The 13,825-nt window shown below is 39.0% G+C and overlaps 1 protein-coding gene across 1 annotated transcript in view; it reads left to right on the top strand.

The window, feature by feature from the left end:
• The window catches only part of LOC124795864 (E3 ubiquitin-protein ligase MYCBP2-like), a 91,091-nt gene that overhangs the window by 57,225 nt on the left and 20,041 nt on the right, over positions 1-13,825 (top strand). Inside the window, exons 14-16 of the mRNA XM_047259946.1 lie at positions 677-883; positions 5,492-5,805; positions 12,453-12,693. Coding sequence (XP_047115902.1) covers positions 677-883; positions 5,492-5,805; positions 12,453-12,693 — 762 coding nt within the window. The remainder of the gene's footprint in view (positions 1-676; positions 884-5,491; positions 5,806-12,452; positions 12,694-13,825) is intronic.

The following is a 13,825-nucleotide window of genomic DNA, read 5'->3' as shown; positions in this document are numbered from 1 at the left end:
CTGCAGACGTGTGTGCAAGTTGTGCTTACGTGAGTGTGTGTGTATGTGTGTCTACTGCTGACAAAGGCCTTAATGGCCGAAAGCTATGATTGTGTGAATCTTTTTATTGTGCCTATCCCGACTCAGCATCTCCTCTATATGGTGAGTGGCAACTTTCTTTCTCTTCTATTGTTAAAAATGAAACTAGTAAGCACTGAATGTAACAATAATTATTTACACCATCAGATCATCTTAAAAGTGTAACCTAAGTCAATTGTATTGTAAATAATTCTCGCCACATTCGGTGCTTACTAATTTCATTTTTCTATCTTGCCCCAGTTACACGAGCCCCATATTGCTGTAAACATCAGTGTATACTACCATATGATGAATAGCTATGTGATTCAAAATTGTTCATGCTAAATAAAAATTGAAGCATCACAAAAGGCTGCTCATTGCAGTTATTTCTAGAAACATTCATACATCACAGTCACATAATGGATATATCCATAATGGATAAAAGTTAGATAATTTAGTGATTATTCTCTTCTAATTCTTGCATGAAGTCTGCCTGAGAACTTTTTATTACAATTTGGCTATAATCAGCATGAAGTCTGCCTGAGTACTTTTTATTACAATTTGGCTATAATCAGTATTTGTTGACTAACAAGTATATATATGTGCTAATATTTCATAGGAGGACATACAGGGGGCATGTGGAAGAGTTCTTCACACATTGCCATCTCGGTTCACCCGCACCAATCAAAGCCGTACATGGAACACAGGAAATGGGTCTCCTGATGCCATTTGCTTTTCTGTTGACAGACCTGGTATAGTCATTGCAGGTGTCTGTGTTTATGGAGGTGCTGGCACTTATGAATATGAACTGGAACTTTTAGATGATGTAAGTAACAAATAACAGCACTTCAGTACCATATGAAACACTAAAACATTTATAATTTCTTATTATATATACTGTTGCTAGTACTGTTCTTTTTTCATAATATGTTGTACCTTCCTGAAAATTAAGTTGTAGAGCTACCATCTGGTAATTGCTACAGAGATCCACATGACATGGATAATGAAGCAATTATTATAGTCATTGTCCTGTTGCTGAATGTTCTGCACATTACAACGCCAATGACTTTAGTTGCTACACAGTGTCCCAGACCTAAACCTCTGCTAGTATCCTTCTCATTTTCTATCGATATCACCACTTTTCCCCACACCCTAACCTTTTCTCTCCTATCACTTTCCCCACCACTTCTCTCCTATCACTTTCCCTACCACTTCTCTCATATCCAAACATTGTGCTTACCCTTACCACATTCCCTCACCGTCCTGCCATCCCATCACTCTCCTAGCCACTCCTTCCTCCCTCTCTCCCTTCCTCCCTTCCTCCCTTCCATCTCTCCCTCTCTCCCTCTCTACCTTCTTCCTTCCCTTCCCTCCCATCTTTCTTCCACCCCCCTCCCTACCAATGTAAATAGGCTGCTAATAGCAACAACACATTTATAACAGTTGTCAATGAGTTCACAGGACTGTGCTGGGAACATATGGATATGATATGCCATATCCAGCAGAAGTCACTCACTGATAATTAGATGCTGCAGAGAAACCACATTGAAGAGATGTTGATTGCTATGTTTAATCCATTATTCTAAATAGCCTCAGACATTATCTGTGTGACTGAGAGTGAGTGATTTAGTGGACTAATTGAGGGGTAATAGATTACCTGAGTGTTCATCAAACCACAAATGTATGCGTGCAGTCCTGTGAACACAGCTGTGGTCATTTTGGAAGCAGGAGTATCCACAGCATTCTCATTGTGAAAATATAGAAGAAATGGCAACACTTGGTCATCAGAAGTTGTGTAATAAATGTTCTGGTTCATGTCCATGGCAGCCTGAATGAGAGATACCAAGTCACAGCACGAAAACACCCCCAAAACATTGTGAAACCATCTTTGGCTTCAACTTTGCCCTTCACTCATTGCAGGTTAAATACCTCATTGGGCTGTTGGTGTAATAGATGTCTTGTATCACTAAAAAAATAGGCAAAATTGCAGCCTGTTGGACCACTCTATTGCATCAAATCAGCTATTATCCAATTTATGAGTTGTTTGATCCACTGGCAATGTGCAGTTTTATGTGCTATTATGGGCAGTGGCCTTTTGCAAGATACTTGATTCAAATATCATTGCATGTTGTTATCTTGACAATCTCAGCTCAGAAAGTAGTTGAGAATAACCAGCATTCACTGACAGCACTAATTCCTGTTGGGTTTGAAACCAATTATCTACACTATGGCAGTAGGTATGCCCCATTATACTAGTTATTTTGGCTTTCTCTCATTCCATTCACTTATCGAGCATGGGAAAAATGATTGCTTAAATGCCATTTTGTGCATTGTAATTAGTCTAATTTTGTTTTTGTGATCTCTGCAGAAGCGATACGCAGAACATTGTATTATAGTGTTACAGCTCGATCTGGGGTCATGTTGTTATCAGGAGGTCAAACACGGAGTGAGAATGAGTGATCCTGTAGAATACTAATGAATCATCATTCAACTAACAGTAATTAATTAGCAAGAGTTTTACGGTCAGTCTTTCTTCTTCCTGGTGCTGCCTACCAGCAACCGTGCTGAGTCTGTTCTGCTTGAAAACATGAAGTGCTTGAAAACATGAGGTGGCACATCAGTGCCCAGCAAGGAACTTGCAGAGCACATGTCCTGTATTGCCTGTGACCACCGCTGTGGCCCCTTGCAGGAGGATGCGACAGCTGTGCATCCCCGCAGCCTGGCATAGCTGTGGATCTCCATCAGAGCTTCAGCCGTCTCAATGAGTGAAGCTTTGCTTAGACTCAGCCTCAGAAATCTGTTTGTCCCTGTTGTTGTTTGTTGGGATGGCATCCAGTTGGAAGACCCAGCAGCAATACAAGGGACAGCCAGTAAGGCAGTAGTTGTACTGCTCCAGCAGTGGTGACACGGGTGCCCAGCACCTGAGTTGAACAGCATGAAAATGGGCAGATCATTTCTTCATCCACAGAAGATCAGCTTGACCCCCACCCTCAGTCAGTCATCATTGTGACTGGCAAGTATGTGGCTTGGAGATCAGAAGTCTGCTCCACAGCTGAACAGGTGTGGATTTGCAGCAATGGACTCCAAGCTGACTACAGCTTTTAAACACTTGTTGAATTCACCAGAGCATTCTAAAATTTGACCAACCTGGTCTCCTATCAGTATCGTAATGGAGATAGAATGACCTAACTCTGAGAATGAGGAGAGCGGCAATGACATAATTCCCCTCCGCTCTCCGCCCCGCCTCCCCTCCCTCTCCACACACTCACATACACACTGGTCACCAAATATGCTCTCATTTTCTGTGCCTGTCAGCACTCTTGGCTGCATAGTGTTCAATTTCAGGGTTTCAGAGTGTTCCTTTATGCAAAGTTTGCATCCTGAAAGGTGTTCTTATGATGTCTCTAAGTGAAGTTACCATATTAGCCTCATTACGGCAGCACATTCCATCTGTTCCTCACTGTTGTTGAAACACTTAATCAGTTGGCCTTCTCTCATATAGTCTGGTCCTCAGGAGCTTGACATTCATTTGCTAGGACTGGGCTTGGTGGCCCTGGGGTTCCTGAACTGGGGACTGGTAAGCACTGCCAGTCATCTGTCACAGTAAGCTATGGGAAAGCTTCAGTGACCACCATGCACACAGTGGTGGGAATGGGGAGCTTGACTTGGCTGCCAGATCATGAGGATGGTAAAAACCTCTATAAAAGCCTCTTCAATCTCAAGATGTGCTGCATGCTGATGAGGTACATAGCAGTTGAGGTGAAACAGTCGTTAGCAGGCAACCTCTGGGGAACCCGCCACACTTCAATTGTATAAGGCTTACCTAGGCCCGTGGGGCTCTGTCTAGGTGGGGTTTTATTTCCCTAGATGCTCATGGGACCAGGATGGATCCTTTGAAACTTTCCCTTCCTTTCACCCAGTGGAAAGTATGGGCCACTAGAAGGTACCAACGTGCATTCTAACAAGAAGGCTCAGGTAGTTAGTCCTCCTGACTCAATCAGTTGTAACAGAATGCAAGCTGTTTGTCAGAACATCTTCATAATAACTAAAAGAAAAGAGGGCATTTTCAATTGAGTTTCACCATTCTACATACAGAAAGATTTAAAGGGTCTTGCTGGTACCTTAAAATCTGTCAAGTACTTGTGCAGTGGGACCATACTGACTGAAATGTCTAATTCCCAACAAGTAAAGAACCTCCAGAAAGCTCATTGTTTTGGGGAGTATGCAATTGAAACTGAACTGCACGACACCTTGAACTATAGCAAAGGTGTTGTGACTTCCAGTGATCTGACATACCACAAGAAGAACTGAAAGCCAAGTGGTTCCAGGAAGGCATTGTCAACGTGCAAAACATTATGAAAAGGGTGGATCATGATCTTGTCAAATCAGACTCTTTTATCCTTACATTTAACAAAACCAAACCTCTAGAGTATGTCAAAACAGGTAAGCATACAGCCTTATGCACAGTTTTAAATGCCAGCACTTTGGGCACACTACCCTTGGATGTAAGGGAGAAGCCACGTGTGGCAAATATGGTAAAGCTGCCCACAGTGGAGTTGGTTGGTCCTCTCCTTCGATGTGTATCAGCTGCTCCAGGGGTCACCCTGTTTGGAGTAGGGATTCAGTGTCTTCCTTGACACAGATCCAGGAGATAAAAATGACAAATCACATTATGTATGGTGAAGCCAAAAAGATATACGAGGCCATGCAGCAGACCATGTGTGCTGCCTCCTTTGCCTTCATTCTTAGACAGCCAGTCCAGAAAACAGATGCTGCTATGCAAATGGAGGTTGCTAGTGTTGGCACTAGTGCCTGTGTTTGTCAGTTCACTTGTGCTGTTGCAGTTGCTTTGTAGCCTGCCCCTCCCAACAGAACTTCAGAAAAGACCATGGTTGCTGACATTGTGGAACTCAGTGTCCATCCAAAGATGTAGTCTTGTCCACCATCCAACACTACCACTACCACTTCTTAGATGTGACCCATCTTTTCTGCAGCAAATCCTTGCTCCTTAGTGTACTAGTTTCTAGTAGAGTCTTTATGGAATTTTAAAATTTAGGGGTCATATATCTGCACACTGAGTTTTATGACATGAAAACTTTCTTGGATGGCATACAGTCATGGTACTTCAACTCAGAAAAACAAAACTCTAGATTTCAAGTCTCAGTCCGACTCTTTGAGTTAACCTGTTAACAAAATCCAGAATTGTGTGTTCATTTCCATTTCTACATTTTGTTCCATTCTTATATTATTTATTGTCAGCAGTACTGCAAGTAGTGTCATTTAATTAGAATGTGTGAAATCTTCAGTCTTGCAGGACAGGTACACTTCCTGCAACTAAATTGAATTCAGCTACGCCAACTTCCGTATGTTTTCCTTTTTTTTTTTTTTAATTTGGACACCAGTCTTTTATTATCATCATATTTACTACTTTCAGCAAAACAGTGTTGGCAATGATCCATCACATACACAACGATGGAACAGTCTGGAAATGGCACGTGGAACATTTGGTCCAGATGATTGTGTAGCTGATGTAGCAGAAATTAAGTTTGACAAACCAGTGCCCATAAAGGAGAATGTAAAGTATGCAATTCGACTGCGAAATCATGGAGGACGTACAAGCAATGGTGATGGTGGCCTAAGTTCTGTAAAAGGACCAGATGGGACTATATTCATGTTCTCTACTTGTTCCCTCAGTTTCAATGGAACAACACAGTCAAGAGGTCAGATCCCTCAAATATTATATTACAGGTGAGTTGGCTGTACAGGTATTAAGTACTTTAAATATAAACAGAAGATTGACCAAAATAATTTTAAGAAGATAACAAAACCCAAATAGAGAAAGTTGCTGAAGGCAGAGTGGTAATGAGTTAAAGAAAAACCACTAAGCCCTACAACATAAGTAACGAAAAAATAGAATTGGGGTGGGCATGCTCAAAAATTAGAGAAATTAATGTAGGCTGAGACAAGCTGTTTAGCTGAAATCAAGCATTCTGGTGGAGAGCAAATTCATGTTAAAAAAAATCTGGCTGTTCTGTGGTTATTTATTTACAATTTACACCAGTTTTTGGCCTACAAAATTGCCATTAGGCAACATGAGATCCGATAAAAGTGAAATCAGTGGTTAAAATACCATATAGAACAAAAGTAATATTTCATCTTTGTGATAAAAGTAGTAGTATTTGCTCTAAAATATTTAATATGACCCACCCAGATAGTGGAGTGCATTAAAGCATCTGTTACCAGGACACTGGGAGGTGCTCCAGCCTCTTGCGTTAACAAATGGAGCTGGTGTGCTGGCCAACCTGGATCTGGTTCTTAGGCAGTTTCCCACATCCATTTACATAAATGCTGGAGTGGTTCCACAGTTGCACAAATGCTATAAGAAATGAAGTCACATTTCACCATGTGACATCCATTAGACGCAAAATGAAGGTGTAAATGGATTCCTCCAAGAGGGGGGGGGGGGGGGGTTATGGGATCAGGCAGTAGCTTTAAAATGTCTTTGGGGATGGTGATGCCATCATAATAATAGCCAATAAACAGGTATGATTTTCTGCGAAATTGGAAACGTACCATACCATTCCCAACCTAGCATTGGTTGTGTGTGGACACTGATACGGATGGATGGATGGATGGATGAAGTATTTAAGGAAAAAGAGCAAATTAGAGGGATCAGATTCTGTGAAGATCACATGGGGAAATACAAAAGCATTCTAAATTTCTGTGGGCTCAGATTAGTGATAGTTTGGGCATTGCTTGTTAAGGATCTTCATGCAAGTTCAAGTTCAGCTACTTCTGCAACATATCTGATTGCTGGTTTTAATGATGAAAACATCAGTTCATTTACTTTGTGTATTCTCATTTCTTAATATGATATAGAATAATATTCTGAGGCAATTCTCCACTTAGACATAAATTTTTCATTACAAGAACAAAAATACTGTGCTAAGACAAGGTGATGGCTTATCTCCTGTCCTCTGTGTTCTATAAAATTATTTAATTAACAAGTTAGAATAAAATTTCAATGTACCATGTTTATAAATGAGACTAAAAAGTATAAAATAATTGCACCATAAAATTTGTGCTTGTGAATTATTAATTGCTATGAAAATACTTGTAAGCTTTATAATGAAAAACGCGAGGTGAACGGTTCATGCGTCAGTTATGTATTGCATGCACCACACATTTTTCACTGTAAATCTTGCAAGCATTTTTGTAGCTATTAAAAATTCCCCAATCACAAATTTCAGGATTATCTATGTAGGGTTGGGAATTGTATGGGGCTAGTAGAAATTCTTTTATACTTTTTAATCCAATTTAAAAATGTCATGTATTAAAAATTTATTTTTATTTAAATAATTATTTTCTACTTTTTAGGCTTGTGTGCAGGAAATTTTGCAGTGGATTTTAAACATATTGATGAGATTACAAGAAAGACATAGGTTTATTTCAGTGTCTTTTTCAGCTCATAACATCTGAAATAGAATATTGTTATACCTACCTACTAATAATATATCGATCTGTTTAATTGTTATTTTCATAAAAAATAAAATAAAGAAGCAGGCAAAATTAATTTTCTGTGATCTTTCAATAAGTTTTTCATTTCAGCACTAGCTTTATACCCACAACACAACACTTGTATGCATATGTCACATATATAGCACACCTCTCTTCCCACTCCCCCCCCCCCTCCCCCCCTCCCCCAGACACCAATTGTCCATAACCTCCTCCCTCCTCCCATCTCCTCCTTCCTGTGTCCACTGTACAGCACTGTTGTGCAATTGTGTTTGTCGGCAAAACATTGATATGTGGAGTATCACCGTCATTTTTGTCACTCGTGAAGCACAAGGCACACTGTTCATGTTTGGTGTTTGCAAAGAATGTGGAATAGTGTTGTGATTCATGAGGTTCACATCATGATGGGTGTAGGAAGGCCACATTGCCAGAATGGAATAAATTAATTAATTCAAATGAACAGCACACAGCAGTCGAGGTCACCAATTGTGGAATTCCAGTACATATGATGATGCATACTAGAGACCATTGCAGGTACAGAGTGCAGAACACACTTTAGTAAACAGAGTGTGATATATGAGAATGCACAACCACTTGCTACACAAGTCACAGACTGAACTGCACAGTCAGAGAGGGTCTGCATCATCAAGCCTCTCTTTGGTCAGCTATGTTGCTCTTCCCACATATATTTTTAGAAGGAAAGTATTGAATTTAGAGGGACTTTAAGACAGAAGCAGTAGGAAAGACAGGTGTGAAATTTTCTGAACGAAACAGAAACATTGTGAAAAGATAAAAGAATACTGGAAGAAATTAAAAGAGAAAATGGATAAGGAATTGAAGTGGACCCTAGTTAGCCAAAATGGAAGGGGGGGAGGGGTAATGTGCAGTATGTTAATAACAAGTAACATCTGCTTTTGTTTTAATAACTGTTAACATAAATTTACAAATAAAACAATATTAACTCATACAAGGGTTTACAGATAGATCACACAAAATGATGTATGGAAAAAAATGCCAAAATGCAGAAGAGACATTCAGAATACTGAAATGTAGAGGATTGTTGAAATGTACTGAGTATAGAAGCATTAGTAATTGTAGAACAGTGTGAATGGATGTATGGAGTCAGACTAAGTAGGAAGGAGATCTTAAAACAAGTTTATACTGGAAGTAAAAGAATTAAAAATAAGAAACCTACTTTCCTATCATACCTAACTCTTCACTTACTTCTATATTTGGCATACCCCTGAATGACTATTTATCTGCCTCTTTGCATGATGTTATTAGCTTAATATTTAGTATCAGATTTATCTTTATCAGAGAAATACATTGTAAGCTAATGAATACTCACAGATTCTGTCCTGAAAAATGATGTTTGGAATCTTCAAAGTAGATTTTCACATTTTAAATGTCTTCTTTCACTGTCTACTAGTTGATATTTTTTAGCATTTTTGACACCTTCTCACAAGGCAAACAAGCCCTAGAACATTTGAGCCGCCCTTCATTGCATATGCTGTATCCCCTGTTGATTCAACATGAGTGTATCCTACATGCCTGAAAAGTAGGCCCTTATTGTTCATGCAGATGTTCTGTAAGCAACCTATTTGATAGACAAGCCAAAGTTCCCAGTATCTTATCGGTGAATCAATCCACACATTATTACTCTCCAGTAATTGGGTGACTCAATTGACTTCAGTTGTAACTCATTAGGTCTGTTGTCAAACACTACTGCATTTGTAAGTTTTATGAAGTTCACAATTTCTCTACAATAAGATTTACTTGCCTGTCTTTACACAATGTTAATATCAGAAAATTTCATCCATAGTGGACATTTGAAACACCACAATATGGAGACTGAAGTTTTGTGCAGATCTGACTGAATATTATCACAACTTCTAGGTAATTACTTCATCTTTGAAAAAGCTTAGGTTGTTAATTATACTATTTATTAAGTTGTTAAAGTATACTATGAATAGTAATGGCCCTATCACACTATCCTGGGACACATAAAAATCACTTCTGTATCTGGATGACCCAATATACAGAATAAGTGAAATGTTTCTTTTGCCTATGCCTTGGAGATTCTGTGGCAGTGCACAAAATCACACTCACAGCTGCTAATAAATCTGTGCACTCTCGGTGACATACAGTGTGCAAGACAAAGTATGCAATTTAATGCTCCAAAAATTTAATCAGAAACATTTGGCAACAAACCTGAATCTATTCTATGTGTTGTTACTCTTGTCAAATTGATACAAATAAGGTCATCTGTCTCATTGATCTGTGAGACAAGGGCTAAACTTCTCACTACTTCAATGTTGATAGTTAAAAGCCCTGTAGCTCTCTGAGTACTTCCAGAAAAGATTCCAAGATCTGACCACTGGAATGGAATATGCTCAGTGTTTACATTTCCTACACTGCCTCCAGCCAGCTCCTAACAACTTGTGCTGACAATCTTGACATAACATTGCAAGAACACATTTCATCATCACTTCCAAATTTCCACAGAAACAAATTAATTCATTGGCTTCTATTAAACCTTGCCAAGTTCATCTCATTCACTAAAACACCACCACCCAACTAATTACTGCCTCTGTGATTTAATGTAAGGGTTTACAGTATTGCACTTTCAAGTGCTTGCAAACTTTCTGTACTGGAGAAATAACTTAGATGATCACTCAGAATTACCAGCTACTCACTCCACAAGCATACTTTAGAATAACACCTCCATCTCCGAGGGCATGTGACACCACCTACACCATTAAGAGCTGCAGCTGATTATCCAAACCACTCCATGACATTATTTAACATTTTAGCCTTGCAGCAAATCAGAATAAGGAGCAGAAAGTACACTTTCTCATTGGCCATTTTTCTGCTCCCACTTATAGCACTTCCATAAGACGCTGTTTCCTGCCAGTAATTGCAGAAGTTTCTCTGCAAGGGAAGTAGGAACATTCTGGTTGTCATGGTAAAATTACTCACCCACAAAATCAGCCTAATTGGCTCTGATCACCACCCATTTAGGAGGATTAAGGAAATGAACAGTCCATCATATACAGACAGAGCACGTCCCCTCTCCAACCCCCTCACCCTGCAACTAAAATCTGGTCCTAGACCTCACAGTTGTGGACAGGATTAGCACACAGGTGAAACCACAAATATGTTACATAACATGCTACATTCTGTACATCAAGAAGTTTTCAAACCAGGGCCAGCAAGGCTGGTTGTCACACACATGAACATCTTTTCTGTGGTAGGGACCAGTACATAGCAGAAATAAAAGCTTTTTGAAAACGCAAGATCACTAAATCCCTCTCAGTATCTCTATTCATGGCTCCTCGTGCATCAAGAGTGAAGAGTGAAGTTGAATTTAGGATGTCTGGTGTTCTTGGAGTACACAGAGAACACCAGTTTGTTCCACATGAGGTCATTATGCCTTAACTCCAAATGTATTCAGACTTCTGCTAAAAATGGAAATAAGACATAAAATATGGTACTTTTGTGTATTGGTTCTATTGCCTTTTGTGTAGACTGTTGTGACCTTTTTTTTTATACATCACCAGTACTGACTGAATGAGGTGACACAACAGTTAAAGCAGTGGACTTAAGTAAGAGAGGAGCAGAATTCAAATTCTCATTTGGTGTCTCTGATTTAAGTTTCCTCAAAACTGTGCCCTATCTAAGAGGTCCTCATGACGTTACCTTTCAACAAGATAATGGAAGACTGCATGCTGCCTGTGCTGTCTTGACCTAATTCAACATGAATGGTGTCCAACTGCACTTTTCCAGATCTATCTCCTACTGGAAACATCTGGTAACGGGTTAACAGAGAGACTGTCATATGACTACTCGCCATTCACTATGATCTATGAACTGTAGTACAGACAATAAAACATAGATAAAGCAGCTTGGAATAATATACTAATATCTGTCATCCAACCTCTGTTCAACTCTGTGGATTAAATTTTGCATCCTGCATAGCCCCAAATCACATACTATACTGCAGAAGCTAATGAGTAAAATTTTGTCATTTTCTATGATTCACAGAACTGTAATTTTAAGGTCATCAGTATAGTGATTGTTATATCACCTATCTCTGTAGTTGTATGACAACTGAATTGTGGTAACATTCCTTCAGTTCCCTTAGGGAATAAACATGCTGCAGGGTAGCATTATTAGTAATGGTGAAGTTCAGAACTCCACCACAGAACACCCTACAGTGTATAAAGCAATAGACAATATTGCTATTAATACCTCTAACTACGTAGGTGCTCAAGTCGTCCTGCATGGTGCATCAGAACGAATGGCATTGACGGCAGGTAATATGATTTACCCATGTTTCTATTGTAGATCTCTGCGACATGAAATGTTCAGTATGTGATGACGTCACGGCTGTTAAAACTTTCAAGGACTGCAACTTTGTCAACTTTTGGTCCACAGACGACAGCAATGGTTACCCATCCGTTACCATGCTGCTGGGTATCATTATTCGTAATGGTAAAGTTAAGAAGACAGCATCAGACAGATCAGTGTAGTGATTATTTTATCACCTATCTCTGAAGTTTTATGACAACTGAATTGTGGTTACCTTCCTTTAGTTCCCTTAGGGAATAAACATTGGAAGACAGAAATAAACAATCTTATCTTTGTTTTCCTATTGTCTATTTTCTTCTGCAAGTTGTCTAGAAGTATCTGGTCATTAATTATTGCACCAGTGGCTGTCCTTCCATGTGACCAAATTTCTTACGGTTTTGGAGAGGCCTTTTGCTCAAAAATGTAGCATGTATCAATCACCTAATGTGTCAAGTTCGTAAATGCTTCCATCCTTTCTGTTAGACTATCTCTTTAATTGGTTGTGCAATTTTTACTTTATGTTTGTGCAGCAATCCGTTGGACAGGGAGAGTCAACAGACCAGCAAAGCTTGGGCAGAACTTCAAGCTTGCAAATGCACACTGTCAATGTCAGCAGCCATAGTTCAGCGCTGTAATGACTTGATGGCTCTTGGCAGAGAGAGAGCTGAAGATGTGCTTGCTACTGAAGTTCTTGGTAACGCGTGCATTGTCACTACACTTCTGCCACTTATGCTGGCACATATCAGCCCTTTAGCTACTCTTGATCCAAGGGTAAGTTCATTTTTAGATTTTTTGTAAAGTGTGAATGTGTGAAAGTAAATGTCACTAAGGAAATGAGTTTGCATTATTTGGTGTCCTCATTTTCTGCAAGTAGTACAAAAGAGTGGAAAAATCTCTTACCAGAATTGCATGTTATTATGATTTTGGTAAAATGAATTAATTTATTATGATAATGGAGTATAGGGAACACTCACTGTAGATGAATAATGGTTGGTACATACACCACACCCATGCAGTTCTGTATTTGTCTGTGTATGTTTGGGTGTCAGATAGGAAAAGTATAAGAACTCAAGAGCTAGTGCTAGTGATCTTTTAAATGTGTCATCAAGTGGGATGGCACAGAAGTTAAGAAAGTGGACCCACATACGGGCAGACAGCAGTTCAAATCTCTGTTCAGCTACCACAGTTTGGGTATTCTGCAGTTTTTCTAGGCTGATTAAAGCAAATACTAGGATGTTTTCTTTAAGGATGACATGGTTGATTTACTTTTTCAGTGGGAACTTGTTCTCTGGCTCTAATGGTCTTTCCTTAGTTAACTGGTTTCTGGTTTATGAGGTTGTCATCAAACAATATCTGACCTTTGTCATCAAAGAGGGTACAGTACTGGTGTACAACTTTGAAAAAGATATTATAAATATGAACATGTTTTATCAAGCAGTGATGGAAGGATTAACTGACATCTAATGATCTTGTCATCAACAGGAAATTAAACTTCAGTTTTCCTTCCTTTAAAATTGTCTATGTGCTACCCATCATTAAATATGCAGATGAGTGGCTGTATGCATTTATTTTTTTCCTGAAATAACATTATTGATGATTTCTACAAACTATTTCCTGCTGGCAGTTTTACAGGAGAGACATAAAAGAAATAGGTAGAAGATTGTTTCAAAATCTGCAAAATGTTTCCTAGGAGTATGTTTGGTAATTTAAAACCAGATATTGCTGATGATAAACCATATGCAAATCTGAAATTATTGAAGATGCTACTTTTACACATTTGATTATAAATACATGTTTTTGCGTATTTTAATTTTATGTTACATGAAATTACATATTATTTGTTTCTTACCCTTCTTCATATTTCTCCACATCAAGAGACTGCTCTCTTAGAAAAATATTGGAA

The sequence above is a fragment of the Schistocerca piceifrons genome, chromosome 4 (genome assembly GCF_021461385.2).
Source record: "Schistocerca piceifrons isolate TAMUIC-IGC-003096 chromosome 4, iqSchPice1.1, whole genome shotgun sequence".
Taxonomy (NCBI): Eukaryota; Metazoa; Arthropoda; class Insecta; order Orthoptera; family Acrididae; genus Schistocerca; species Schistocerca piceifrons.
The sequence above is the reverse complement of the archived record's forward strand: the minus strand, read 5'-3'. Positions and strand labels throughout refer to the sequence as shown.